The 25816-nt window shown below is 40.3% G+C and overlaps 1 protein-coding gene across 1 annotated transcript in view; it reads left to right on the forward strand.

The window, feature by feature from the left end:
- The first annotated feature begins 7144 nt into the window (after nt 1-7144).
- Nucleotides 7145-25816, forward strand: part of CEP55 (centrosomal protein 55) — a 25003-nt gene continuing 6331 nt past the window's right edge. Inside the window, exons 1-5 of the mRNA XM_059395908.1 lie at nt 7145-7425; nt 10090-10284; nt 14440-14715; nt 17045-17113; nt 24693-24843. Of these exons, the coding sequence (XP_059251891.1) occupies nt 10102-10284; nt 14440-14715; nt 17045-17113; nt 24693-24843 (679 nt within the window). The 5' untranslated portion in view covers nt 7145-7425; nt 10090-10101. The remainder of the gene's footprint in view (nt 7426-10089; nt 10285-14439; nt 14716-17044; nt 17114-24692; nt 24844-25816) is intronic.

The raw sequence follows: 25816 nt of genomic DNA on the forward strand, positions 1-25816 counted from the left end.
TCTAAGGGAGTATGCATTTCTACAGTACTAGTGGGTAATTCAAAAGTTAATTGCCCTGGATCTAACATTTAGAATCTAACCTATGAGTGGAATTGTTGTATCTAAGGGCACATGTATTTCTACAGAATTAGGGGGTAATTTAAAAATTGTTCACCTTGGTGGTTGTACTATTTAAAGTTTCATCAGCAGTGTGTGAGAATTCCTGCTCATATAGGTGGCTGTCTTGGATTTTTCCATGTTTGCCCATCTGGTGAGCATATAAATAGTATTTCACTGGAGTTTTAAGTTGCATTTTTCAGGTTACTAATGAGGATGGATACCTTTTCATATTGACCTGTCCTAATTTGTGAAGGGCTTGTTCAAATCTTTTGCCGATTTTCCTATCGAATTCGCTGTGTTTTTTCTTACAAGTTTTACACATCTAAGTTTGAGGAGCTGTTTATGTACTTAATACTAGTCCTTTGTGGGTTGTAATTTTAATACAATTGAATATTGTATTTAATACAATTTAATACAATTGAATATATCAATAATTTATTTATGACTCATATTTTTAATATTAATAAATCCTTTCCTACCCTGGGATCATGAAGATATTCTTCAATATTATCTGCTGGAAGCATTTTGTTTCATCTTGCACATCTTTAAAAAAAGATTTGTTTGTTTATTTTGAGATAGAGATGGAGGGGAGGGGAGGGACAAAGGGAAAGAGATACTCCTTAAGCAGACTCTGCCATGAGCACAGAGCCCAGTCTCATCACCCTGAGATCACAACCTGAGCCAAAACAAAGAGTTGGACACTTAATGGACTGCACCCCCCTGGGCGCCCCTCAATGTGCACATTTAGATTTATATTCCACTTGTAACTGATTCTGTGTCATGTTCAAGGTCTGAGGTCACATTTCACTTATCATTTATTGAAAAGTTTGTCCTTTCTCCAAGTGTAGGTCATATATGAGATGTATAGATGTGTGTGGGTCTGTTGCTATGTTTTGGAGGACTGGGGTGGTGGTCTATGCTGGGGCTTCAGTGGAGAATAAGCCCAAGTTCTGACTTGACTGAGCTCCACAGCTACTGGGCACCACATGCCAGGTCTCACATGTCTATCATTTACTGCTTTTGGCAGAGAAAAAGAAATAAAGGGAGGAGAGTCTTAGCGAAAAATCTAGATGTGAGGAGCAAAGTAATAGGATTGGAAAGAGAGGTTAGTGGAAGAGAAATGAAGATAAATTCATAATATCCTATTCCAATTCCAGTTTTGCGGAATCTTAGGTATTACCTAACAGCAATTTTCAAACTGGCATGAGCAGAGGGGGTCCATTGTTAAGATCTCTTTCCTGAAATACTTCTTTAAGAATTATTTCAGTTGATAACTAAAACGATTTTTAGAACAAAAATACTAGTTTTGGTAGTTTAATTGTAGGGTTTTGCATAGCAGTAGATATCACTTTTAAATAAATTAATATATAGTATATTTAAATTTTGTTTCTTTAAAAGAGCACCTGGCAGTGGGTAAGTCTACATGGGGGGCAGGAGGGAACAAGGTATTTTATAACACTTGGCACCATTATATTGTCATTATGAGGCAGCTGAGGAGCTAAACACAAAATAGGAATGAATCCAAACTTCTCCAACTCACTATGAACATATGCTAAAAAAAACCTGGGTGGGGGGCAGGGAAGACCAGGGAAAAGTGGAATCATTTTAAGCCTTGTGCTCACTTTTATGTAAAACAATTCCTCATCAAAATGCTTGATAGATGAATGCTCCCAATCACCATTCAGTAGGAATCTCCATTCATTCATGGACATGTGCCTTTTTCATTTAACAGCTCATGGAAGTCTATTTGGTGCCAAGCACAATACTAACTACAAAGATGAATTCAAGTCCTCTCTGCAAGAAGCTCACAGATAATTATAGCCCTTTCAGGTGTGTGCAGTGATGAGACTGAGAAAACAGGTGTCTAACAGGACCAGCGAGGGCCAGCAGGATAGGCTCCTGGAGGAGGTGACAGCTGGACTGAGTGCAGATCTTAACTTAGAATGCGGTTACATCTCAATAAATCCATCCTACGTTGAAAGTACCCTAAGTTGATATTTATATTTAATGCATTAAATATAATAAATGAATAATAATATACCTAGCCTGCCAGACATCATAACTTAACCTAGCCCACCTTAAACATGTACCTTAAACACTTACATGAGCCTATAGTTGGGCAAAATCATTTAACACAAAGTGTTGGCTATCTCATGAACTTTACTGGATATAGTACTGCAGGTGAAAAATCGAATGGTTATATGGGAGCAGAATGGTTTTAAGTTGTATGGGTTGCTGGCCCTTATGATATAGTGTGGCTGACCGGGAGCTGCAGCTTGCTACAGCTGCTCAGCATCATGAAAGACGACGGTACCAGATAGCACCAGCCTGGGGAAAGATCACAATTTGAAATATGGTTTTTACTGAATGCATATCGCTTTTGCACTACTGTAAAGTCAAAAAATTATTAAGTTGGGGATGTGCGTATTATGGTTGAATTGACATATGTAGGAAACAATTAATTCTGAAACAGAATTAAATAAATACACATGGTGAGCATTAGAAACTTCAAGCCATTCGATGTGGGCAGAACATCATGTGTGAGCTGAAACAGTTGAGCAGTGAGCCTAAGCAGGTGTGGGGGGGGGGGTGGCACCTGCCCAGAGACACTTGTTTGCTTTGTTAATAACAACTAACATCTAATGACTGCTTGCTATGTGCCAGATGCTACCCTAAGCATTTTATTTTTTCTCATTCAATCTTTCCACTGCCCTATGCTATGAGGTAAGTATGATTTTATCATCCCCATTTTACAGATGAGGAAACTGAGGACTGGTTTGGTTAAGCAGTGCACATGTTCTCACAGTGAGCGACCAGATCTAGTGATTAGCCTAGCCTGCTTCTAGACTCCACGCTCTTCCCTCCATGCCTCAGTGGGGACTTGACTAGAGATGCATTCTTCAGCAGGGAAGCAAAATGATTGAATTATATACCAATACTCTGAATACAAATGAAACATTTTAACAACACCACAGACTAAAAATTAATTGAAAAGGAGCTGAAACAAGCAGAGCAGTCAGTGCCCAAGGAGCTGCTCTCTTCAAACAGAATGCACCAGGAACTGAGAACCAACTCTCCTAAATGAGATTAGTCAGCAGGCACAATCTGCCCAACCTGGCCCGGAAATTGTTTTCAAACGTGTTACTTACTGATAGGGCCGCTTTGATCTCAGCTAAATGCTAACAGTGTCTCCCTATTTACCGATTTAGATTGCAGCCCTTCCTGGCTGACCGTGCGTGAACTATTCTAACCCAGGAAAGAGCAGTGGGGTTAACCCTGAGAAGGTGCTGGGCTCTAAAATGATGCTTTTTGTGCCTGTTAATGAATACTGATTACCAAAAGGAGGAGAGTAAAGCATTTGTCTGTTTCTCTGCAGTAGTCTAGGGCAGAGGATGCCCAGATCAGTTCGTTCATTCATTCACTGGGCAAATATTAACTTCCTAATTTGTTCAAGCACCATGATGGTAGGTGTGGAGGATATGGTGGTGAGGGAAATCAGACAAATTCCTCAAGCAGTTTGCAGTCTAGTGAAGGAAAAGGACACCAGTCAAAGAATCACTAACAGGGGCACCTGGGTGGCTCACTTGGTTAAGCAGGTGCCTTCACCTCAGGTCATGATCCCAGAGTCCAGGCATCAAGCTCAGCATGGGGGCTCCCTGCTCAGCGGGGAGTCTACTTCTCCCTCCTCCTCAGCCTGGTTGTGCTTTCTCTCTCTCCCTGTCAAATAAATACATAAAATCTTAAAAAAATAAAAATTCCTTAAAAATTATCCATAAGAAGTGTGCAAATATAACTATAGTGAATGCTTTGAAGAAGTAGGGTGTAAAGGGAGAAGTAGGGTGTAAAGCGAAGAAATTCCCCTGCTCTAGGAAGCAGGAAAGCATTCCCTGAGGCTGTGAGGATTGAGCAGATATCTGAAAGGGAAAAGAGATAATAGTGGGAGCACAAGATTCGAGAACATCCCTGTGGCAAGAAGAATGCTGCCTGGTCAAGGAATCAAAGGTGTCTAGAGCGGCTGGTTTGAGACCAGACTGGGAAGGTCAGCCTAGCCCTGCTAAGCCTGACAGAAAAAATCAGGGATTTGCTATTTTACGCCAAGAACAAAGGTGGGTCAATAAAATGTTTTCAGTGTTTCTTGGGGAATATGTGCCATGATTAGATCTGCATTATTCCAGAAAAACCCCTACTGAAGGGAAATTGGATTGGAAGGAGATAAGAGTTTATTTAGTCCTTCTCTTCCTACATTTAAAGAACATTTATTGTATGTATACTGATGCTGTCCAATAGGAATATAACCAAAGCCACATTTATCATTTTGAATTTTCTAGAAGTCACAGTAAAGAAAGTAAATAAGAGTCCTAGCGAGATTAATTTTAGTATATTTTATTTTGCCCAATATATCTATAATATTACCATCTCAGCATGTAGCAATATAAAAGAAGTACTAGTGAAGTATTTACTTTTTTTTCATACTTAGTCTTTGAAATCTGCTGTGTATTTCACACAGCTCAACTCAGAAACAAAATTTTCAATAGACATACATCTGTATTTCAATTTAATAAAATTACTTAAAAAGTTTGCATAGCCAAGTTGTTCCAAACATACTTAAAAGCTTAATAACTGAATCAACTACCAGTTTTTAAATTAAAATTGAGTAATATTAAAAATTTAGTTCCACCATCACAGCTGCCACATTTCAAACACTCAACAGCCATATATGGCTAGTGCTACATATTGGACAGAGCAGAGGGAAATTTTCCATCACTGCAGAAAGCTTTATTGGCAAACACAGATGTATCTGCTGATGAGGCCCTGGGCACTCATCAGCATCCTTTTGGAAGTCCTAATCTTTCAAAAGTGTTGACCATATTCATCTAGAACTCCACTATTTCATTTTATGAGAGCTGAACACATTCAGCAGGCTTTTGGTAGTGTTTTTTGTTTCTCAGGAAGATTTTCCTACTGGGAGGAAAATGAACTAATCTGTTGAACTAAAGATCCAGTCTGCTTGGCTGTTCATTTCTTTTTGAATCCTTGCCCTAGGATCCCTCCGAGTAAACCAAGTAAGCCAAGTAAGCAGAGTCAACATCAAAGTGCTAGCACTTTTGTGAGGCCTTATGCAAACTACAGCTCCTCACACTTCATGCCTGGAAGCACCTATCTGCAAAGAGCAAACATTGATTTTTCAGGTCTCATAATGATAATTACAAAATTTAACAAACCACAGGACCAGTGAGCTTCCTACGGGCTCTTGTTCCTCAGGGGTCCCCAGTCACAAGGGGAGTTCCCACCAGAAGAGAGGGACCTGGGAGCAGATGTGCCATTGAGGTGTCTGGCTCAGTAGGCCCAGGCACCAGGGCCCCAGCTGCTGGTCTGATCTGCCAGGTGCCCGCCCTCTTCACATAGTAACCCCCCACCCCTGGCTCTCCCTCTTCTTTACTCCCCAGTTGGCTCAAAACTGAGCAGGGTGATTTCTTTCTCTGTCACTCTAAGAATTATTGCAAATTTCTATGGAAACTAATTTTGCCCTTGCTCTCAACTGTGGGCAATGCATAACATTCACACCCACCTTTGTCTTTTGCCACGACTTCCTCCCACCCCAATCCCATCTGATACTTTATCACAACAGATGTGAAAAAGCCCAATTCTATTCACTTTTCCATCAGAAATGTGAGCTCCTTGGAAACAGGAACCAAACGTTATCTTCTTGTGTTTAAAAAAAAAATCTTTAAAATTCTCTACCCAGCTTCTCATCCATTTTACTTAGTTACATGAGTGATTGTTGCTTTTTCTTCTTTTTTTTTTTCTTTTAAAGATTTTATTTATTTATTTGACAGACAGAGAGAGGGAAGCAGGCTCCCTGCTGAGCAGAGAGCCCAATGCGGGGCTTGATCCCAGGACTCTGGGATCATGACCTGAACCAAAGGCAGAGGCTTTAACCCACTGAGCCACCCAGGCGCCCCTGATTGTTGCTTCTTGTGTAATAATGCCTAATTATTGAGCATTAAATGGCAAGTTGAGCATTAAATGGCAAGCCCTTTACACAGATTCTCCCATTTAATTCTTATATCCATTCTATAGGGTAGATATTATTTTCACTGTTTTACAGATTAGGAAACCGAGGCTCTGGGAGATTAAATAACATTTAAAATCACACATCTATCCAGTGAGAGGCAGTCAGGAACTAAAAGCAATTCTAATCTCGTGTTTACTGCTGTGACACTGCTTTCCTAGGACGTTTTGCTACTGTATCCTTTTATTAAGTTTCTGGTGAGTTTACACTTGGTCTAAGAGAGAAAGGTTAGGCTCTGTCAAACACTCTCTGTGCCTCTTCCTTTTAGCAATAAGGCCCCTAAAGAGGCTAAGCAAGACCCAGACTTGACCAACAGATATCAGGCCAGACGACAGCAATCTGGAGCAAACGCCTGCCTCCTCTCCTCTAGGGCTCGTAATCTCTGAGCTCAGTCTGGGGGTGCTTATCAGTTCTCCTACCTGCTACACTCCCCAGTACTCCACCCCTGACTTTTGGCAGGAGAAAGGTTCAGCCCAATGGGAAGACAAGCTGTCCGCCCTTAGGGAATGCAGTTCTCTCATGCTATAACGGGCAAAACTGGTACCTAGAAGGGCAAATGATGCTCAAGGATACAGAACGAGTTAGTCGCAGTTCAGTTACTGGGTTTCGCTCACTGAGCACAGTAATGTGCTTCATCCCCAAAGCAGACAAACGCAAACCAGCTCCTCAGAAGGGAACACCGAGCCTTAGGTCGGAGTCTTCAGAAAAGCCCAGGGAAAGCCCCAGAATAGGGCTGCAGACCCAGGAACAGGACTTCGGTCCTCAGTCCCGCCCCTACCCCGGCTCCCTCAGACTCACCCCAGTACCACCTCGCGTCCTAGGTCTAGGCCACGCCCCCTTGGAGGCCGCAGCCAATCGGGGAGCCGCGAGCCCGCCGCTTGTGGCGCTCCCCCCTTCCTGCCGGCTCCGCCCCCGCCGGCAGTGACGTGCCCCGCCCCGCAGCCGCGGGATTCAAACTCCCGGAAGCGGCGCCCGTGCCGCAGGGTGTGACTGAGCCGACGCGAACGCCGGCACTGGCCTCAGGTGCCGGCTGGCGGTGGGGAGGCGACAGCCGAGGGTGACAAGGGCGACTAGGGCCCGCAGCCCCGAGGCAGATCTGACGGCGAGGGAGGCGGGATCAGCGGGCGGACAGCGTCGGCTTCGACTCAATCTTTGCCCGTCCTGATATATGTCCCTTTTCCCTGGCGCTTACCTGGCACCGGGTTGGGAGCCTCACGATCTTCGGCGTGTTGAACCTTCCTTACAGCTTTGCGGTGGGTACTCCCATCCTCTTTCCTTTTTTTTTTTTTTCTTTTTTTTTTTTTTTTTGTCACAGAGAGGCCAAGCGACTTGGCTAGGGTCTTTCGTGAAAACATCAATTTGCCCATTACCAAGCACGTTCAGTCTGTTCTACAAACGTCTTCATTTTAGAGGTGGGGGGAAAAAAAGTGTCTCATTTTGCAGGTTTCCTTTGCCTCCCTGTTTGCCCACACAGCTCCCGTGTGAGGGTTTTTGTAAGATTTTTAAAAGATTTATTTGTTTGTTTTGCGAGAGAGGGAGAGCCGATGCACAGAGACTCTTACGCAGCCCTGTCAGCAGGGAGCCGACTTGGGGCTCCGTCTCAGCACCCTGAGATCACCACCTGAGCTTGAAACCACCGACTGTGCCACCCAGGCGCCCCGTTTTTGTAAGATTTGCCTCCGCTTGGGAAGAATGTGGCCTGTAGCCTATGCCTTGTGGAGGTTGTTGGATCGCGGTTTGTTCGGTCAACTCCTGTCCAGCATTTCTAAGATCTCTTCAGCCAAGCAAGAAATACGTATTGAGCAGCTGCTGTTAGGTGCTGTGAGTGACAAAAATAATTCAAAGTTCAGCCCCTGAAACAACTGTTGAACAAATTTAAAAAGCGGATGTAGGGTGGGAGTAAACATATTAGCTTATACAGAGAGAAGGCTTCCTGAAGAAGGGACAGTGGGTCAAAGTTTGAGAAGTGTGAGCCCTGTGAGTATCAGCCTGCCGGGGATAGAAGAAACAGGGAAGGGAGGTTGGTAGGACTAAGTGGTGGGGCGCTGTGAGATCCCAGCAGGGTCCAGTCCAGAAGCTAGAAACAGGAGAGTGTTTCATTGCAAGAGTTCTGTCCAGAGGTCAGGAACTAATGTCCATAGGTTCCTTCCAGTTCTAATGACCTATATAGTTCCACCATTCTGTGTTTCAGTGATTTGGTTGAAAAATAGTTTTCTGTCTTATCAACCCATTAAACTATGTCAACAATGTGTTCTTAGCAGAACCCTACGGAAGAACTTCCTGTGGCAGCAGGTTCTCAAGCTACCATAGCCTTGGGGCACCTGGGTGGCTCAGTGGGTTAAAGCCTCTGCCTTTGGCTCAGGTCATGATCCCAGTGTCCTGGGATCAAGCCCGGCATAGGGCTCTCTGCTCGGCAGGGAGCCTGCTTCCTCCTCTCTCTCTCTCTGCCTGCCTACTTGTGATCTCTGTCAAGTGAATAAATAAAATCTTTAAAAACAAACAAAAACAAAACAAAAAAAGATACCATAGCCTTGCATTAGCCTTAATTGATTTACTAGTTATCTTAGTCTGCCACCTTGGGCAAAAATCCAGTATTAACCTTCGCTAGATGGTCTGTTCAACTTAGTTTACACAGCTCTAGTGTTTTCAGGCTCTCTGATTTCCTACAGTATGACCCCAAAAGTCAGTTTTACAGAGAGGCCTAGGTCTCCTCAATTTTTACTGGAAACACTTCTCACTACTTTTCATTTTCTATGTAGTGTTAACTTTACAACTCGAGAAACTTTACTACTTGAGAATTTGTGTCTTTGTTATTTCTTGCCTTCTTTACTGGATTGACAATTCCATTTTGTAAGAGAACATGTCTTTTGTTTCTTCCTCTCTCTCTCTCTTTCTCTCTTTTTCTGATTTATGCTGCCTGGTAAATCAGATTTTCTTACATTTTTTGAATGCATGAATGATGCCATATTCCTCTAAATTTCTCAGTCATCATCACTATTTTATCTTAGGACCATAAGGTGGCAAATGCTTTTTAATCTCCCTAATTAAAGCTACTGTTACTATATCCACAGTATTTTTCACTATAGATTTTGCTCCTAGAGTTAATATACACTTCTCCTAAACTGTTAGCTAATACTGTTAGCAGATTCTAAGCTTCTTCTTACTTAATTTGGCCTCTTCTTCTTAATTTTTGAGTATTGTGCCTCTTTTTCCTGATCTTGGATTCTCCTCACTTTTCCCTACTGTACTCTCTCAGCTGACTATTTACATAGATTTGAACTAGATCTATCTTCTAAAATAGGACATATCATTATGTCAAGTAATGCCATTCAGTGCTTATGTTCTCAGAATATATGTTCTCAGAATTATATCATTTACCACTAGCTTTTTATTCTTGGGTAAAATATGTGTTTGTGATCTATTTCATTCATTAAACCACTTAATGGTTTAATCATTGATCCCCTTTTTTAAACAAAACTTTCTCACTGAAGCATGATACACATACAGAATCCTGCACAAAACATAAGCATCCAAGTTGACATATTTTAAAAACTTTTTGGTTTTAAGACCAGTATGGTTAACATATGGTGTTATGTTAGTTTCAGGTGTACAATATAGTGATTCAACAATTTGGTACATTACTCAGTGTGCATCAAGATAAGTTGACATATTTTTAAGAGATGAATGCTCCCCATGCATCTACCACCTAGATTAAAAAATAAATATTGATACCAGCAAGCCAGAAGCCTTTCCCAGTCCCTCTCCCATATCCCACTGGTTTGGTTATGTCATGTCTATGGAGAGGGAAATGTTCTTCTATTTAGCAAATAGGTTGTTAGACCTTTTCAAGCTTCAGACTTGACCTTCTAAACTTAGACTTATTTAAAAATATAATTGTGTTTTTATTTTTTTTACAGTTAGTTTTAGGGATGTCTTCCAGAAGTCCCAAAGGTTTAATTAAAGGTAAATGGGGATCAAAGCCTAGTAACTCCAAATCAGAAACTGCATTAGAAAAATTTAGGGGAGAAATTGCGGCCTTAAAAACATCGGTGGATGAAATCACAAGTGGAAAAGGAAAGTTGACTGATAAAGACAGACACAGACTTTTGGAGGTGAGTGGCCTTAAAAACCTTTTCAAATTGTAATAAGCTTTACTGTTAGAGGTAAGAAAGTATTTTCCCAAGAACATTGTAATTTAGTTTTTCTTCTCTTTCACTAAATGTAGAAAATCAAATTTTAACAATTTCTAAGTGTTCAATGGAGTTCAGATTTTAACGTGCGTGCTTAAAAACCCATTTTATCATATATACTGGCTGCTTTCCAAGTAATCTTTGTTTTCAGATTTTTTGAGATAAAATCATCACATATATTGTTAAACTATATACTGTTAAATTATATTTCAGGTTCTCTAATTTATAATTTGTTATGGCATAATCAGTAAAGCAGTTAGGAACTTACTAGATTTAAAAATTTATGCTGAAAAAGCATTTGACAAAGTACAGCATCCTTTCATGATCAAAACCCTTAAAAGTATAGGGATAGAGGTACATATCTCAATATCATCAAAGCCATTTATGAAAAACCCACAGTGAATATCATTCTTAATGGGGGAAAAACTGACAGCTTTTCCCCTCAGGTCAGGAACATGTAGGGTTGTCCACTATCACCACTGCTATTCAACATAGTACTAGAAGTCCTAGTCTCAGCAATCAGACAACAAAAAGAAATTAAAGGCATCCGAATTGGCAAAGAAGAAGTCAAATTCTCACTCTTTGCAGATGATATACTTTATGTGGAAAACAAAAGACTCCACTCCAAGACTGCTACAACTCATACAGGAATTCAGTAAAGTGTCAGGATATAAAATCAATGCATTTTATATGCAATCAGTTGCATTTCTTTACACCAACAACAAGACAGAAGAAAGAGAAATTGCGGAATTGATCCCATTTACAATTGCACCCAAAACCATAAGATACCTAGGAATAAACCTAACCAAAGAGGCCAAGAATCTGTACTCAGAAAACTATAAAGTACTAGTGAAAGAAATTGAGGAAGACACAAAGAAATGGAAAAACGTTCCACGCTCATGGATTAGAAGAACAAATATTGTGAAAATGTCTACACTACCTAAAGCAATCTACACATTTAATGCAATCCCTATCAAAATACCATCAATTTTTTTCCAAAGAAATGAACAAATAATTTGAAAATTTATATGGAATCAGAAAAGACCCCAAATAGCCAGAGGAATGTTGAAAAAGAAAATCAAAGTTGGTGGCATCACAATTCTAGACTTCACAAAACTGTAATCATCAAGACAGTATGGTGCTGGCACAAAAACAGATACATAGATCAGTGGAACAGAATAGAGAGCCCAGAAATAGACCCTCAACTCCATGGTCAACTAATCTTTGACAAAGCAGGAAAGAATGTCCAATGGAAAAAAGACAGCCTCTTCAACAAATGGTGTTGCGAAAATTGGATAGCCACATGCAGAATGAAACTGGACCATTTCCTTATACCACAGACAAAAACAGACTCATGAAAGACCTAAATATGAGACAGGAACCCATCAAAATCCTTGAGGAGAACACAGGCAGCAACCTCTTTGACCTCAGCCACAGCAAATTCTTCCTAGAAACATCACCAAAGGCAAGGGAAGCAAAGGCAAAAATGAACTATTGGGACTTCATCAAGATCAAAAGCTTTTGCACAGCAAAGGAAACAGTCAACAAAATTAAAAGACAACTGACAGAATGGGAGGAGATATTCGCAAGTGACACATCAGATAAAGGGCTAGTAACCAGAATCTATAAAGAACTTATCAAACTCAACACCCAAAGAACAAATAACCCATTCAAGAAATGGGCAGAAGACATGAACAGACATTTCAGCAAAGAAGACATCCAGATGGCCAACAGACACATGAAAAAGTGCTCAACATCACTCGGCGTCAGGGAAATACAAATCAAAACCACAATGAGAAAAATGAGAAAAAAAAAAAAAAAACCACAATGAGATACCACCTCATACCAGCTGGAATGGCTAAAATTAACAAGTCAGGATACAACAGATGTTGGCAAGGAGGCAGAGAAAGGGGAACCCTCCTACACTGTTGGTGGGAATGCAAGCTGGTGCAGCCACTCTGGAAAACTGTATGGAGGTTCCTCAGAAAGTTGAAAATAGAGATACTCTATGACACACCAATTGTACTACTTGGTATTTACCCTAAACATACAAATGTAATGATCTGAAGGGGCACATGCACCTGAATGTTCATAGCAGCAATATCCACAATAACCAAACTATGGAAAGAACGTAGATGTCCATCAACAGATGAATGGATAAAGAAGAGGTGGTATATAGATACAATGGCATACAATGCAGCCATCAAAAGAAATGAAATCTTGCCATTTGCAACAACGTGGATGGAACTAGAGGGTATTATGCTGAGCAAAGCAAGTCAATCAGAGAAAGACAATTATCATATGATCTCCCTGATATGAGGAATTTGAGAGGCAGAGTGGGGGGTTTGGGGAGTAGGGAAGGAAAAAATGAAACAAGATGGGATCAGCAGGGAGACAAGCCATAAGAGACTCTTAATCTCACAAAACAAACTGAGGGTTGTTGTTGGGGGAGGGGAATAGGGAGAGGGTGGTTGGATTATGGACATTGGGGAGGGTATGTGGTATGGTGAGTGCTGTGAAATGTGTAAGCCTGATGGTTCACAGACCTGTACCGCTGGGGTTAAATAATACATTATATGTTAATAAAAATAATTAATAAAGTATTAAAAAAGACAAAAGGTAAAAAAATTAATCTTTTATTTTATTTTATAAAAGTTCTTTTATTGTTCATAGTTAAAAAATAAATGACTTGTATTAAATAGTATCATTGGATTTCTTTAAAATCTTTTTATAGGCATATTATAAAACTGAATGATTTATTATTCTTTTTAATGCCACATATTGAGGTAAATACTTATTTGAGCATTGAAAAATGATCTATCAAAGATTATTTTGCATTCTGGTGATGGAATCTATTAGCTTCCCTGAGAGATCTCTTTCCAGTTCTTTCCATTTTGCACAAGCACTGGTTGTCAAAACTTCATTCCTGTATAATCAATTGAAATTAAACTTCCTCTAACTTCTACCCATTTGTTCTAATTGTACCTTTTGCAGCTGCATAGAACAAGTCTATTTTTTACCCATATGACAACTTTTCAGATATTTGAGGAAATCTTGCTTTCTTTTACTTTTCTGTAAACCAACCCCATATTCTTCAGAGTTTCTAACTTCTTAACATCCTGGTTACTTTCCTGAACACTTTGTGATGTGTTCATTTTCCTTCTGAACTTTTCACCCAGTATTGTGCACAGTGGCAAACACAAGTTGAAATTGCACTATTACTTCCAGTAATCTGGATGTTATACTGTTCAAAAGCCTAAAATTATATGGGCTTTTTAAAAAAATTATATCATACTACCGCCTTATCTTGGGCTTAAGGCAACTAAAATCCCCTCATCATTTTCACAGGGTCATCTAACTCAGTTTCCCCATTTTATATTTGAACAACTGCTTCTCCCTTCCACGCCCAAGCAAGTTTGTAGTTATATGTTTTTACCGTGTTAGCATGTGAAGTCATTCTGTTAACTTGTTACCGGCTCTCCAGAGGTGCTTTTGTCCCTTATGTCCACAGCCGCTTAACTAGCTGCCTTCTTTATCTTTTAAATCCTTGAAAATGTGAACCCTCCTTCAAAGCTCATCTTTTACATCTGATATCAAATCATTTGTTAACAAAAACAAGTTAATGAATGCATTTTTATCCATTTGTAATGTTCTGTAATTTTTAAGTTCTGTTGCTTCAAGTTCATTGATGAGCATGTAGCTCTTGTATGACTACTTTTAGCCTTAAGATGATTAAAACTGTGAAAGGATGATCATCAGATATTCTTGTGAGAGCCAGCTTTTCTTTAGCTTTCTCTGATCGCTCTTGACAGAGTTGGTTTCTCCTTTCTGTGTCTGTGTCGCATTTATTTTATATATCCCCTAACTATAGCACTTACCACACTGCATTCATGTGTTGGTTTACCTCTCAATGAGGTCTCTGAGCATAGGACCTTGACTTCATTTTCTTTTTGGCCCTGGTGTCTAGTATAATGCTGACTTGATGTATGATAAATCCTTCATAAATGCTTATTGTATGTTGTTTATTTTCATGTTTGACCTGGCTTTGTTCTAAGATTTTTCTTAGTTTATATCTAGAAAATTCGAGTCCTGGAAGCTGAGAGGGAAAAGAATGCTTATCACCTCACAGAGAAAGACAAAGAAATACAGCGCCTCAGAGAGCAGCTGAAAATCAGGTACAGCAACGCTGCATTGCTTGAACAGCTGGAGGAGAAAACAAAGGAAGGCGAGAGGAGGGAACAGCTGTTGAAATCCTTGTCTGAAGAGACAGATGTATTGAAAAAACAGTTGTCTGCTACCACTGCAAGGCTTGCTGAGCTTGAAAGCAAAGCCAGTACACTTCGCTTATCACAGGTACTCACCATTTCTTTAAACCCAGATTTTTTTCCTTTCTGATACAATTTGTAATTCTAGTGAAGAGTGGTTTTATTAAAACACCCTTATCAAGTGATGAAACAGACTAGTATACTAACAGGTTATTTTTTTATTCATAGCCTGGTTCCCTCTCCATAAGCAAAAATAGTTAATATGGCTGCCTCCACTCCCCAGACAATTGTTTTGCGCAAGAGAATATTCAGAATACAGAATCCACTATGTCTCCACAACATCTAAGAAGGTTCTCCTCAGCTTTTATTCCTGTAGTTTCTATCCTGAGGACAATAGGCTTCATTTTGTTGTTTTCAAATTTGAGATACACAATTACAATATCAAGTATACTTTTTTGAGCTACAAGTGCTTTTGCTCCCCCTCTTTTGTTTAAACTAGTGTAGCAGTACAAAGAAAGCTTTGTCTGTATGATTTCAGATTTTGGTTCTGCCACTTGCTAGTTGTGTGACTGAACAAATTTCTTACCCTTTCTAGCCTTATAGACAATTCTAGAATTCGCCAGACCCTTGTTCTAAACTTCAGTTTACACATTGGTAAAATTAGGATAAGAATACTGGAGATTAAAATAGGTGAAGGAGATAAAGAGGTACCCCCCCCCCCCAAAAAAAAAGAGAGAGAGAGAAAGAGAGAGAGAAACAATACTGGAGATCAAATGTTGTAATATATGTAAATCTCCTTGCATAGTACTTGGCATTAAGTGCTCAGTAAATGGTTTCTTACTGATCAAATCCTTGATTCTTTTGTAATTTTGAACGTTTGGATAATGCTAACACTACAACTATTAATACCACCTATAGAAGAAAATCTGTAGCTTTCAGATATAATATCTCAATGTTTTTAAAGGTCTTTGCACTGTCTCTCCCATTTAGAGGAGTCAGAATGATTGAATCAATACATTTATACGTACTCTCATCGATGGGCAGTTGAGTATTTTTATAGGTGAATTTAAAGAGGTTAAGTTTTCCTAGAGAATTTTCACACAGCTAAAATTTGTGAAAATTATAGATTCAAAGTGGTTGCCTAAAATTTTCCTAAAGCTCAAGGACTAGTTTCTCCACTTTTGAATATGGAAACACAAATCCTGGTAGAAATGAGAACTTTAGAAAATATACTCTTATAATAATTGGGGGGCTATCCACATTAATTTCTGTATTAGTCAGCCTATTTTATTGCTGTAACAACCAACCTCCAAATCTCATGGTCTTATACAACAAATGTTCATTTTTCCCTCATGTCACAGTCCAGTGCCTGTGGGAGTGAAGGAGGCTTTGCTCTGCAGAGTCACTCAGATCCAGCTTTCTCCCTTTCAGTGGCTTCCTTGTCCTTGCACCAGAGCCTCTGTGTACAGCTGTGAGCTAGAGGGAGCATGTGGAGCATGAGGGCAGCATCTGGGGGCCAGGCCTGGCATTGGCATATTTCACTTATGCCCACATGCCATTGGACAGAATTCAGTCTCGTGGTCTCACTAACTGCAGGGAAAGCTGGGACATACAGTCCACAATGTGCTCAGGGGGGAAAGGGAGGAGGTTTGGTGAACTGCCTCTGTCCAAGTTTTTAACCAAGAGGACTAAATCAAGAGGGATAAAGGGCTACTAGGTGAGTGTCTAGAGTATCTTTGGAGAAAAGTATTTTCTGATTTCTTGCCAGTGTTCACACAAGTCTGTTTCTTTAAAGCTGTTAGACTGAAATATAGCTTATTATGAATTTTGTTGATTAGTCTGGATACCTAACCATCCAACCATCCAACCTCTATTTCTTCTATGAGAAAATTAAAAAAAAAAGAGAGAAATTATGTTTTGAGTTCTGTATAATCTGTATGAGCTAATACTAATTAATACCACTAATACAAATATAATTCTAGAAGACAACTTTTATCTTTTGTTTGACAACTTAATATTTTCCAGATTTCATTTTAAATAGCCCGACTGTTTTGTCTAATTTTGGTGAGAACCACTGGGCAATTCTTATGCACTGAGGTTATGCTAGTGATCCAGAGAACCTCAGAAGTCAAATTAGGTTTGAAATCTGCTGCGAGCATTTCCAGGAGATCTTCATTCTCCTCTGGTACCCATCACCTGGCATGATGGTTCGTCAGCATGTACTAGATCTGGATTTTGAGATGCCCTTGTGAAGTACACTGTGTTATCCTAGAACCAGATGTAATGAGGAAACTTCTCTTGTTAAATTTACGATATTATTATCCTAGAACCAGATATAATGTTATCCTAGAACCAGATATAATGAGGAAACTTCTCTTGTTAAATTTATGATATTAACTAATATTGGTTTATTTCAGACTGTGGCTACAAACTGCTTCAACTCATCGATGAATGATATTCATGAAATGGAAATACAGTTGAAAGATGTAAGCTCATTTCCTTTTATTTATTTATTTATTAAGATTTTATGTATTTATTTGAGAGAGAGAGCATGAGGAGAAGCATAGGGAGAGGGACAAGCAGACTCCACGCTCAGTGTGGAGCTCAGTGTGGGGCTTGATCTCATGACCCTGTGATCATGACCCGAGCCACCCAGCCACCCCTCGTTTTCCTTTTACTAAGTTATGGGAAGAGAGGGTAAATTCATTCATTCTTAAATTTCATGGAATTTGACAGAGTTGATGGTGTGACTTGAAAACAGTCTATCTCCCTAGGTTACCACCTATAAGTCTCTTTCTAGACATTCTAGAGGGCCACTTCCTCTAGCCATGGTCTCATGAGGTGAGAAAGTCCTAGAAATCACCTCAGTAGTTCAAAAACTTTCCTTCTTTGCCTAAATCTTATTGTATTATTATGGTGTATCTTAATTTATAATTTCTTCTCTTGTTTATCCATGAAAGATCTACCCATTCATTAGAAATTCTTCCTTTGGAACCAGGATGTGCTTTTGTAGTTTGAAAGGGAACATGTTCTTTGTATACTCCGTGCTTCATTTCTATAGAATTTGATATGAGGTCATTCTAGATATTTGGTAAAGCTATATTATTTCAGACTTATGTCTTAAATAGATTGATGTGTTTCATTGAGAATTGAATAAAGACTATTATTCACAGTGTATTTTTTCAAGTTTCAGTACCAGATACACAAAGTATAAAATTCTTGAGTTAAATATTAGGTAGGTATTTTGATTCCAGAAATATTAACTGGCAAGTCTACCCTCCTCTAAGTTCCTCTTAAGATTCCTGTTTTATTTCATCTAGCAAGTGTACTTTGAGGTCTATTTGATCTTCAAAAGAATTTAAATCCCTTGAGTGTCTGTATGGTGGGGTACTATAGTAACCTTATCAAAGTAATTCACTTACAGTTAACTAAGATAAAATAGAAACATAATTTTTAAAGATCTTTCAAAAGAAGTTCTTTGTGGGGCGCCTGGGTGGCTCAGTCATTAAGCCTCTGGCTTTGGCTCAGGTTATGATCCCAGGGCCCTGGGATGGAGCCCAACATCAGGCTTCCTGCTCAGTGGGAAGCCTGCTTTTCCATCTCCCACTCCCCCTGCTCGTGTTCCCTCTCTCACTGTGTCTCTGTCAAGTAAATAAATAAAATTTTTTAAAAAGTAAAATAAAGAGAAGTTCTTTGTGTTGTATGTTATACTGAACTTTATCATTCTGTGTGTATCAGTACCTACCAGATGCATGTACGTAGGAATAAATCTACACACCTCCTGCTTTCCCCCTTTATTTACTCCAACCTTGCAGGCTTTCTAGCTTTTCCTTCAATTCACTGCTTTTTCTTTCTGTTCCCTCTGCCTGCCACCCACGCTCTTCCCCCCCCAGATATCTTCAGGACCCGCTTCCCCACTTCATCGTATAATACTCAGTTGTTACTTTCTTGGGTGGGAGGGGTGGAGGGAGTGGGGCCTGAGCCAGAGAGTTGCCTAGCCACCTTTTCTAATAGTATAGCTCCAAGGCAATTCCTGTTACCTTTTCCTGCTTTTGTAACTTTCCCCCTCATCACACATTACTGTTAAACTTACTTGTTTATTTACTTTATTATATGAGCCTTACATTGGTATATGTTTACTGAGGGAATGGTGTCTGTGGTGTTTTCACTGCTATATGGCCAGTGTCTAGAACATTTGAATTTTATTAGTACCTGAAAATATATGCTGTTGTCTGAAACTTACATATAATTTTAGGTTTCTCAGCATCAACTGCTTCAAATACCAGTTAAAGTTATTCTCAGATAATGACAGTTCTTTGTAGGAAAGTAACTTTGAAATGTTACCCGTACATACCCAAGCTTTTTGTTCTGTTTTATCTTTCCAGCTTAAGGATCGCATTGTGCTCCTCTGCTCTGTTTACCTTAGAGAGGCTTTTAGATAAGTGGAATAAAATTTAACCCAACTCACCTTCAAATGGTCTAGATTGAGGAGGGCCTCCCAGACTCACATGTGACTATGAGACTAGGGGGTCTTCATCAAATGCAGATTCTGATTTTACTGGTCAGGTAGGGCCTGAGATTCTGCATTTTCCAATAAGCTCCCAGCTACTGCTGTATTAACTTACACATCTGAGAAGCAAGAGATGTTTTAGCTGTGGCTGTCTGTGAGCCCAGGGAGAGCAACCTGTCACTCTGCTAAGCACAGTGGCTGCCCCATGATCCTGCTTTGGGAGCTCAGCAGTTCCAGGCCCTCACCCCTGCTCTAAGCTTCCACAAATCTACCTGGAACACTTTGCCCACCTATTTTAAGAATCAGTATTTGCGGGTGCCTGGGTGGCTCAGTGGGCTAAAGCCTCTGCCTTCAGCTCAGGGCATGATCCCAGGATCCTGGGAGCCCCGCATTGGGCTCTCTGTTCAGCAGGGAGCCTGCTTCCCCTCCCCACCCCCGCCTACTTGTGATCTCTGTCAAATAAATAAATAAAATCTTTAAAAAAAAAAAAAAAGAATCAGTATTTGCTATGCTAAAATGAGCCCTAAAAACCCATGTTTACCTTTCTTAAGGCCTAGCTGTGTCATTCCTCCACTACCATTTTGGTCTGACTGACATTTTGAAATAATTACACGGAGTTGGTACTGTAAACACTGTACAGTGTCATTAACTTGCAAACCAGATAGGCTAAGAGGCAGCTGATATAGGCATTTCCTGCTTTTAATTTTTAAAATCTGATTTTTAGGGGTACCTGGGTGGCTCAGTGGGTTAAGCCAACGCCTTTGGCTCAGATCATGGTCTCTGGGTCCTGCGATCGAGCCCCACATCGGGCTCTCTGCTCAGCAGGGAGCCTGCTTCCCCCTCTCTCTCTGCCTGCCTCTCTGCCTACTTGTGATCTCTTTCTCTGTCAAATAAATAAATAAAATCTTTTTAAAAAATAATAAAATCTGATTTTTAAGCAGAATGTAGGAAAGAAATAATTATTAATTTTTTATTTAGAAAAAATTCAAATTTATAGAAAAGTCGTAAGAATGAAAATGGTATGTAGAGCAAACATATACTCTTTACTAAAATTCAAACATTGTTAACATTTTGCTCCATTTTATACCTCTTTCAGTCCCCACCCTACCGTCCCTGACACATATTTCTTTTTCTGAATTATTTGAGAGTGAGATGCATAGATTATGGCCCTTAAAACCCCTATACTAAAGTATCTATTCCTCAGAATGAGATGTTCTCTTATGTGACTACAGTACAGATAACAACTTTATTTTTTTTTTTTAAAGATTTTATTATTTGAGGCAGAGAGAGAGCACAAGTGGGGATAGGAGCAGAGGGAGAAGCACGCAGGAGAGAGCTTGGTCCTGAGATCACGACCTGAGCTGAAGGCAGATGATTAATCGACTGAGCAACCCAGGCGCCCCCAGATAGCAACTTCAATAAATTTAACACGGACACTATACTTCTGTGTAATCTACCATCCATATTCCAGTTTCGTCAATTTTGCCCACTTCTGTTCCTTATTTTTACTGATAACTTAAGAGGAAATGTTAAATGCAGGCCTAACAGATACGGAGAGGACACAAACCTGCAAGAGATAATAATTCAGTGGTGACTCTAAAGATGCAAAACTAATATCAGCATTTATTGATGACCATCAAATCCACTTATTATTCATACTATTTAGAGAAGAAAGCAAATGCCGAAGTTGGTGAGAAGAGGCCTGGGGAAAAGAAATGTTGACTCCTTTACTGAAGTAACATCGCCATCACCTGGCCTTTCAGAATATTGCACCTCAAATCTTCATCCCATAGTTGTTTTTCCTACTTAAGTAATGTATGGACAGGTTCATTTAAAAGAAGAAAATTTCATTACCATCCAATGCTGACTTGAATTACTTATATTGAAATGTTTCTTAATTATGGACAATTTTAAAATTCTATATAAAATTCGGTATCTTTAGCATCTAACACATATGATTTATAAATATTTGGATACGTGCATGCTTTTTGGGTCCTATAACATTACCTCTTTTGTCAGCTAAATTTGAGAATGTAATACAGAGAAGATGTACATTATCTCTACTTTACAAATGAACCCTTAAGCTCTGTGAGGAAGACTCACGTTATAACTGCCCGACAGGTGCAGAGAGAAGTGTGTGGCCAAGTGACTGGAGGGCCCTGGACTAAGTCTTTGATCCCAGAGGCTGCCTCTGTCTCTCTAATCCATTTCTTAGTTCTACAGAAAACAGACACGGAAAATTCTTTAAGCCCCATGTCTAGATGCTCACGAGTCTGTACAATGCTCACGGAAGGAGCCTACCAAAGGTTAGAGGAACTCTCTAGACTTAAGAGTTTTTATATAGACAGATCTTTTCAGACTTGAGGCTCAGCCGTTTTTATCTTAAATGGAGAGAAAATCTTACCCTGAAAGAAGATGCCTTGATGCACAACTGAGAATGTCCAATCCTTACCACTTTCCCACCTCACCCCCTAGGGTGAGACGCCAGCATGTGGAGGGGTGGGGGGAGTCCCTCCTTTTTCAGTACATTTACAACAAATGCAGGGTGATTCAAAAAGAATTGAGCATTTCTGGAAATGTATTCCAGTATGTATGTTTTACTTCAGTCTGCTTGGACTGGGCAAATTTTTGGCAAGAAATTTATGTTTGTACTATCTTTTTTTGCCCCCCCCCCCCCCACCGAAAGATATGAAATGATATGTCCTGCCTGTTACTTCCACCATTGGTGATAATAGATTCCAACAGGTCTGGGATGAATTAAGGCACAAGGGGTACATATGAGGCACTTGTTAAAATCATAGAAATAGCTATGATAGTTCTGTTACAAAGGGGTTTGAAATTCATTTTCATATATTCCTTGGTTTATGAGTGATAGTTTTTTGAAAGTGTTCGATTCTTTTTGAATCATTCTAAATGGATTGTTCTACTGTGTATAAGGAACTTCTAGATTCTTTCATGCCTTTTCCTCCCTTCCCGAATACTCTCAAACCTCTGTTTGGACTAGAGACCTGCATGGGTGCTTGCTGGTTCTTGGGAACCACTGTTCCTCCAACTCCATGTCATCACCATTGTTCATCAAGTACATGAATGGAATGATACAAATTCTAAACAAGCCTGGGCCCAACTGTCCAGGGGCTCATGATCTAGTTTAGATAAGAACTACCATCAGGACACAATCAAGGTCATGAGTGTAAGATGTCAAATAGACTGAATGGACATTAAAATTAGTGTTGACTTCCACAGGAGAGGGAGCTTGGTGAGGACACTTATGGTGAGGAGCCTGGAAAGACGGGCTTGGATGCATGGGAACTTGATGAAAACCTGGGATTTAAGTGGGCAGGTGATCTAGGGAGGAGTTCTAGGGCCTTCCGGGCGCAGAGGGTGTGTGTAGTTGTGTGGACAGCAAGGTGGCAGTGGAGGCCAGAAATGAATGGCCAGGCTGTAACCTGAAGAGATGGGAAGAGGCAGATTATGGACCATTTTAATGTTAGCCTAAAGGATCGCAGCTTCAGGTTTAGCAAGTGGTGTCATGAAGCTTTCAGAAATTCTACTACTAATATAATTAAAATGATTTAGCACTTTGGGAGAAAAGGGGAAAGGTTTAACTGAACTTAGTAAGAGTAGTTCTTTTCCCCCTCAAAATAGTGATCATTGTTTAAATCAACCGAAAGCTTTTGGTGATAGCCTGTGTCTCCTCTTAATCTTGTAATGGGGAAATCACCTTTCAAAGGAGACTCTGTATTGTTGAGCAAAATATGGAGAATTTTTTCCTTTTTTCTCTTAATCCAAAAACAGGATTTACCAAGATCCAACAGTGAAACATTGCTTAAGTAGGCATCCCTGTGGGGGCTGACGGGTCATAGTGCAGGCGCCAGGGCCCAAGGACTCAGCAAAAATGAGCTTGTCTATTGTGAAGGGGCATTCACGTCATTATGTGGGCCTCCTTCTGGGATACTTCATAACATTTTACACATGTGACATCAGGCTTAGATGTACTGGCCTCTCTACCAAATGGTCATTGGGACTTACTTTCACAGCCTCTCCGGAACTAAGAAAGAGAAAGGGACAGTCCCATCTCCTTAGACTGAACTTCCAGGTTAGAGAGGAGAGAACTGTTATAATTTCATTGCCACGGTGATGCTGTATAAGAATTTCTAGGCTTCCCTCCCCACCCCCCACCCCCCAGCACCACCAGACAGTTGTCTTTTTTGCTAGCTTTCAACTTGAATCTGTGCCCCACTTTCAATAACAAAACTAGGGTAGGGGACGGAGGGGGAGGGTTGTGTGTGATTGCTGGAGATAATGGGCTGGCCTGGCAGACTCCTTCGGGTTTTGCCTTTGACTGAATTTTCCAGGATCAAGTTGTTAAGAACAGTGAGAGCTAGATTGAGAAGATAGATGAATTTGTCCTAGTTGATAATAATTCACCACCTCATGAATCTTCATGCCCTTGTGCCTATATACCACCTCGTCTTACCCACTTAAGTTAACGTAGTTTCTTCTGTGAGGCTTTGCCAGTGTCTTGCCACAGATCAGGTGGCATGAGGTTTTCAAACTCAGGCTAGGTGGCCAGGTAAGCTAAACAGAGCCTGTCTAGTTTCTTGGAGAAAGATTCAACCAAAATGAAAAACCGATGTTAGCAGTGACAGTAAAGTGAATCAGTTTCCCTGTTACCAGCTAACATAAACAGACACTGCCTGCTTTATTAGTATTATCCTATCACCAAGTGATTTCTGGAGTACATATTATACACAAAGCCAGGAATCCTCTCAGAAGAGCATGGTCTGCCACTTCAAGGAACTTACTACTTGAAAGACATAGTAACCACAGATAAAAAGCTGAAGATGTTTAGTCAAATGATTTATTGTTTGATAAAATATAAATTTTAAAACTATGAAGCCATATATTTATGTAACAACTGAGTTCTTAAGCCCCCGTGCTAATCACGTGAGTGATCGCAGTGTGGGATTTTTACTTGTGATGTAAGAATGTAAAGGATGAGAATTGGCGATAAAGAGGGTAGCGGCTCTTTACGTTTGATTCTCTGAGAAGTAGCCGTGAGATGGAGTTCAGAGTTCGGGTTACTGGACAGCAACATCTGTGAAGGAGAAAGAGGTAGCAAGATTGGGCAGGCGACACCAGCAGACCAGGGTGCTGGGTCTGACTGTGTCTCTGTCTGCGTGGGGAGCTCCTGAGCGGAGTTGTGTAGGGTGGAAGTCTCTGGAGCAGGGCTCGTTTACCTTGGCCACAGAGGTGTTCTAGTTTATGGAGAAAGACATGGACAGATGCAAAGCAAACTGTGTGTAGGAGACAGCAGACAAATGAACTTGGCCCCATGAAAACACGGCTTCTCTGTGGTGTGAGGTGCTCTGAAGGAGCCTGACGTCACAACGGATCTCCAGGTTGCAAGCCATGTAGTAGTGTAGATTTCTACTATATGACCCATGACAATTTCTTTGTACTTGGAAAGGCTACATCACTGGGGGTCTCTTATCCATTCTAAGGATTCAATTTTTAAAATTTTATTAATGATTTGCTTTCATTTTCATTTTGAGGCTCTGGAGAAAAATCAGCAGTGGCTTGTGTATGATCAACAGCGGGAGGCCTACGTAAAAGGACTTTTAGCCAAGATCTTCGAGTTGGAACAGAAATCAGAAACAGCTGTTCATTCACTCCCACAGCAGACCAAAAAGGCTGAATCAGAAGGTACTGGTATAGAAATGTTCTTTTGGGGTAGGTCTGCCTGACATTTTCCAAAAGAAGAGATTCGTCAAATTTGGATTTTTATAAATGTGTTAGAAAGTGAATTAAGCAAGTCTTATAACTCTGAAGTAAGAAAGACCATGTCAGCAGGTCTGTTTTCTCATTGTTTTCTGAAGAAAAGGGGCAGAGGCACAGGGTCATGGATCTCTGGCCGGTCTGAAATTTTCTCCTTCGTCCACGTCCTTCCCCACCTTCAAAGATCTTCTCCAACTTCATTTCTCCTGGAGTTGGCCTTGTCACTGATTGTCTTTTTACTCTGCTTCCTTTCACACATTCCTATCACTCCCAGGAGAAGGAATACATCTTATAGCTGATAATTCAGTCTTTTGAGTCTCCCACAAAATTGAAATGAACGCTCCTAGGGAGAATGCAGGCTTTTTGCCAAGTGCTTTGCAGTTTCCCTTGCATGGAGTTTCACAAGAACCCTAAGAGGTGGGGCAAGAGGGCTCATTTTACAGACGGGGAAATCGGTTCAGCAGTTCTAGATGATGAGCTGAGAAAAGAAGAGAAACCCCCATGCGAAGCATTTGTTACAAGACTGACAGCCCTAATGGGACTGAAGTTTGAATGTTGAATTATGTAAAGAGAAGGCTAAAGAAAGGCAGGCAAGGCTCCTAATCTTGGAGCTTCATGTTTGAATATTTAAAATGAAGATAATGGTAAAAAAGAAAATACAAAAAGAATTAGGGACAACATTACTTTATTGTAATGCCATTATAAGAATATTACACATAGAGAGAGGCACCTGGGTAGCTCAGTCGCTACGCCTCTGCCTTTGGCTCAGGTCATGATCCCATGGTCCTGGGATGGAGCCCAGCATCAAATCAGGCTCCCTGCTTGGTGAAAGCGTGCTTCTCTCTCTCCCACTCCCCCTGCTTGTGTTCCCTCTCTCACTATGTCTCTGTCAAATAAATAA

The sequence above is a fragment of the Mustela nigripes genome, chromosome 4 (assembly GCF_022355385.1).
Source record: "Mustela nigripes isolate SB6536 chromosome 4, MUSNIG.SB6536, whole genome shotgun sequence".
Classification (NCBI taxonomy): domain Eukaryota; kingdom Metazoa; phylum Chordata; class Mammalia; order Carnivora; family Mustelidae; genus Mustela; species Mustela nigripes.